At 47.1% G+C, this 5086-nt stretch overlaps 1 protein-coding gene across 2 annotated transcripts in view; it reads right to left on the bottom strand.

The window, feature by feature from the left end:
• Ext2 (exostosin glycosyltransferase 2) overlaps nt 1–5086 on the bottom strand; it is a 143154-nt gene that overhangs the window by 38964 nt on the left and 99104 nt on the right. For both annotated transcript variants that reach the window (XM_013352730.2, XM_005364121.3), the window contains exon 10: nt 2778–2944. In XM_013352730.2, the coding sequence (XP_013208184.1) occupies nt 2778–2944 (167 nt within the window). The remainder of the gene's footprint in view (nt 1–2777; nt 2945–5086) is intronic.

The following is a 5086-nucleotide window of genomic DNA, read 5'->3' as shown; positions in this document are numbered from 1 at the left end:
CTCTCTCCATAGTTCCTACCCTGGAGAGTGCTCTCTCTCCATAGTTCCTACCCTGGAGAGTGTTGCTCTCTCCATAGTTCCTACCCTGGTACTCATATTCTAGAAGAAAAAATGGAAACTAAACAGCAAATCTCTGAGTTAATGACTCCCTTGTTTTTTAAAGAGGTACCAAGTCGTCTTCAGCTTACCTAGGCTGAGACTGGAAGCTTCTCTGAGCTGTCAGGTGAGAGGAAGAGTGGGAACTAACAAAGCCATAATCCCAACAGACTCTGTGGAGTGCCAAGAAATGGTCTGGGCTCAGATACAATTCCCCTAGGAAATGTTAAGTTGGGAGCATAGCCTCAGGCCTGGGAGTTGTGTTGGTCTGGGCCTCAAATTTAAGAGAGCTTCCAGAGGAGAAACACGTGGTCTCTTTTCCTTCCTCCTGGTGGTCACAGCTGGGGATACCCAATAGCGCAGGAATCCCATTAAACCTGGATATTTCTTAATTTGGCTTGTTGTGATTTGGCTTGATTGGGATTTTTGCATTGGCAGAGAGCTAACATTAGGAAAAATTCCCAACAGTATTAACTTATTTACTTAATTGAGGTTGCTAATTGCTGCATGAAAATTAACTCTAGGCTTTGGAGTGGAAGCTAGACTTAAAAGCACAGTGTCCTCCATCTTCTGAATCCACACTCAACTGAACACCATCAGAAAATACTTTGAACAGAGAAGTCAACAGGAACAAGTCTCAGAAACCCCAGGAGAATCACGGCATGGTCATGGTGAGGACTGCAGTCACAGTAAGGGTGGTGGCACTACCATGGCTTCTGCCAAGTGCTTCCTGAGCTGCCTGTGTGGCGGGAACTATGAAATTTACCCTTAGGGGTGGGGGGTAGGAAAGAAAAAGCTAAGAAGGAGGTTTCATCTCAAGGGTGAAGGAGATCTTGGAGATGCCTTAGCTTTCTTGATTAGACCTCCTTCACTGTAACCAGAGACAGCGACCGGTCAGAGTCTGACTATCTGGGCACTATCTTTGAATATCCTTGCTCCCACTTCACTTCTGCCCAGAAACTGAGCAAACAGGTACGTTTTGGAACTATTGCACTGATAAAGAGGTCCTCTCCCCTGGTTTGCCCAGAGAAACACTTTACAATTTTCTTTCTACAGAAGTGGGGAAAATGGTGTCTTAGGATTTCTACTGCTGTGATGAGACACCGATCAAAGGCAGCGTGGGAAGGAGAGTGTTTATTTCATTTACACCTTTAGTCAATCATCCAGGGAAGTCAAGGCAGAAACCTGGAGACAGGAGTTGATACAGAGGCCATGGAGGAGTGCTACTTACTGGCTTGTTCCTCATGACTTGCTCAGCCTGCTTTATTACAGCATGTAGGACCAAGACCAGGGATGGCACATCTCTCAATAACCTGGGCCCTCCCACATTATCCTCTCAATAATCTTGATCATTAATCAAGAAAACACATCTAACACTGGTCACAGACTAATCTGCTAGAACATTTCCTCAACTGAGGTTTTCTCTCACAAAATGACTCTAAGCTGGCCAGCCAATGTGGTACAGCAAATGTCACTCATATCCTAGGTATGATGACCTAAGCCACTTCCTATGAATGACAGTAAATCTGAAAGATGAGAGAAAGCAGGCTCTGAAGGTGCTCCCCCATTTCTCACTGCCCAACACCTGACCAGAGGGTCCCAAGTTCATCTGTGCCAGAATTGCTTTCTCCATATTCAGATGGGACTATGTTTAAAAGCAGCACAAAATAGGGAAAACTTAGCTTTTAATTTTTGGTAGTACATGTGTGTGGGTTCCTCTTTCTTCCCTCTTAAATCAAACTTTAAGGACTCCAAAAGAAATTTATGTGATTAAATATATACGCAAAAATATGGCTATATTGAATACATTTTCATTTTTTTTTTTTAAAAAAAACAGGCTCTCATGTGTGGCTCTGGATGCTCCCAACTTGCTATGTAGATCAAACTGGTCTCAAACTCAGAGGTTCTCCTATCTCTGCCTCCCTACCTCTTCCTCCACCAGAATTAAAGATGTACATTATCATGCTGTCTTAATTTCCATTTCTTAAAAACCCAAAATTCAACAGATCCTGAGAAACCAAAGGAAATGTTTCCTTTCTCCCAAAGGCAGGTGTGACCATGGGACAAATCTCAACACTGTCCCCTGTCCAGTAGGAGCTAAGAGATGTGTATTCTCTCCTGGGCTTTGTGGGATAGCTCGGTAACCCTGCAGTGTGAGCTTTTGCTGTGTCAGCGTGCATCTCACACTGCTTGTCAGCTCCACTGCTGCATGCCAGGCTTCGACTCTGGCACTTTCCCCTGGGGAAACCTTTCCTGGTCTCCATGCTTAACCCCTGAACTCAGCCTAATCCATCAGCTGCCCCAAAGGAGCAGTGACAGAGACAAGCAGCCAGTCTGTCCATGCAGAGCTCAGAGAGCAAGCCATCTGCAGCTGCTTTCCAAATGTGTGCCAATGCCGCTACTTCTGGACTTACTCACGTTTTCACTGCTGTGGAGCCAGGGGCTGGGGGCACAGGAATACTCTGCTTGGAAACAGTGATTAGACTGTTTAATGCTAAGACAGGTTTTAGAAAAGGGCCCCTGGGACTCTGGGTACAATTGTCACTGGGGAACTGGGCTTCTCCAGGACTTCAAAGATAGCTTTCTAGCCTACTCTCAGGCATTTGACGGACAGGTGAGTAATCACAGCTCTAGAGAATGAAACACCTAGCCTTTTGGTGAATTGCCGAAAAGAGCCTTACCTCATAACCAAACTGCAGCTCGTCAGAAGTCAGCATGATGATGTCATCATCGATGGCCAGGACAGCCTCTGTCTCAATTTCATCATACGGGAAAAAACGATTACTCAGCTTGTTTTCTGCAGTCCTCACAACTTTCAAGGGAACACGGATTTTAGGCCAGAGAGATTCTGGAAGAAGAATAAAAGGAGGTCTTTATTATTCCTCTAGCTCTGTGAGGAGCAGGGCTGGCTTCCATGAGGGACTCTTAAGTGCAGCAGTCCCAATTGTGAGGGGAGGCTCCCCCCATGTACCATCCTCCTCAGGCCTTTACGGCACTAGCAATTGCTCCAACTCCCACCTGGGGTCACAAAAATCATCAGCCTCAGGACCTCTCCTCCCTGAACTCTTCCTCTCCTGGCAGACACTCTGCAAAGCGCTTCTGCCCCAGTGCGCTCAACTCAAAACTGTCCTGCAGGTCTGCGAGGAAACTCAGCTCCTGCCTGACGGTGCCTGCCATCTGCTGTACAACCATGCCAGTCGTGGTGGGCGCACATGCCCCTGGCTGAGTGCTGCTTTCCTAACTCAACACCTCACCATCCCTCCTTGACTTACAGGTTTGGTTCCTAGGCATGACAATTTACAGAGCAAGTATCAGATTTCAGAGTCTGACTATGTGGGATCTCCTAGTACACAGAAAACAACAACCGGTGACTCTCCCTGTCTGGACCCCATCTTACTGGGAAGTGACTGGAGCAACTCAACTGACGGTTCACTACTGTAAAGTCTGCTTTAGCACACATGAAGGCTTTCTTTCTTTTCCTCTCCCCTCTTCGACGTGCCTGGCAGATGGCAGGCACTCACCAATATTAGCTGTGCTTTCCCTTGGAAATCTCCGTTTGTTACAAGACAATGCATTTTTCTGAGTTCTAGTTAGGAGCAGCAAGGTGGCTCACTTTAGATTTAACACACTACCCTGAGCATCCGGTGGCACAGTTGCAACTCAGTCTTCCTATGCCTCCTTTTCTGTTTGTTCTTTGAGACACAGTTACTATGGAGCCAAAGCTGGCCTCAAACTGTGATGCTCCTGCCTCAGTCACTTGAGTGCTAAGATTATGCTCCTGGCTCACTGTGCCCACTTCTAGGTAGGGAGAACTCCCGCCTCACAGACCAATGAACTTGAAGACGTGGAACTCTGGCCCTGTTAATTCCACAAGGCAACAAAACAGCTCCATTCCCCCCTGTGCAGAAAGGTGGCTAGCTGCTAGAGGTAAGTGGAAACATGCCTGTGTGCTGGATGGAATCTGGACTTTCACTTAGGGAGTGTGTACAGCTTGTTCACCCCACAGGCATTTCCACATTCTTTACCTATATATATCCAAAGAATCACTCGAGACGATGTCCATAAAGAGCTAACTTGCCCCTGTAGTCTTTGATGGGGAAGTTTTAGAGAGTGATGAAAGCCAAGGAGGGTGATATGGGCTACAGATGGAGGCCCAGAGTGAGTCACGGCTCCTCAACACACACAATCACTTTCCCCGGACTAGGTGAAATCTGGGTACCAATTTAGCTCTGACCAAAGGAGCCTCTATGAAAATGGTGCAGGGCCATTGGCAGCCCAAGGCAGGGCCTGAGAGAATTCTGGCCTCTTTTCACCTGTTCTGGAGAAGGGCAGTCTTAGCCTCAGGCTTTGGTACTCCTGCTGGGCAGACTCTGGAGTGCAGAAGCAGAGCATGAACACAGGACAGACAGACAGACAGACAAACAGACACACACACACACACACACACACACACACACACACACACCCCACCCAAGTGTGACTTTAACCCTGGAAAGGCTGTGTTTAAAAACATTAGGACAGGTAGAAGAGGCAAAATGACACCTTAGGACACACAGGAGGATAGTGCTTCCAAAACAGCTCACTTTCTGAGTCTCTGACATGGATCTAGCTCGTCTACATAATTTCATACGGAGAACTGAAAAAGATGGACCAGACTGGCAAGCTCAGTGCAAAAGGACAAGCTCATCACCATCTCTGCCGTGTGCAGCTTTGTGATTTAGGCAAATTATCAACCTGGGATTCGTTTTTCTCAATTGTGGAAGATGAGGATGACAGCAGCTTCCTCACAGGCTGCGACGAGAAACTGGAGAGGACCCGTGTGAAACACTTAGCACAGTACATGAGAAACTGGTGAGGACGCATCTATGTGACACACTTAGCACAGTCCTAGGACATGAGAAACTGGAGAAGACACGTGTGTGACACACTTAGCACAGTCCCTAGGACGTGAGAAACTGGAGAAGACAAGTGTGTGACAGACACACTTAGC

The sequence above is a fragment of the Microtus ochrogaster genome, assembly GCF_000317375.1.
Source record: "Microtus ochrogaster isolate Prairie Vole_2 chromosome 14 unlocalized genomic scaffold, MicOch1.0 chr14_random_1, whole genome shotgun sequence".
NCBI classification, from domain to species: domain Eukaryota; kingdom Metazoa; phylum Chordata; class Mammalia; order Rodentia; family Cricetidae; genus Microtus; species Microtus ochrogaster.
The sequence above is the reverse complement of the archived record's forward strand: the minus strand, read 5'-3'. Positions and strand labels throughout refer to the sequence as shown.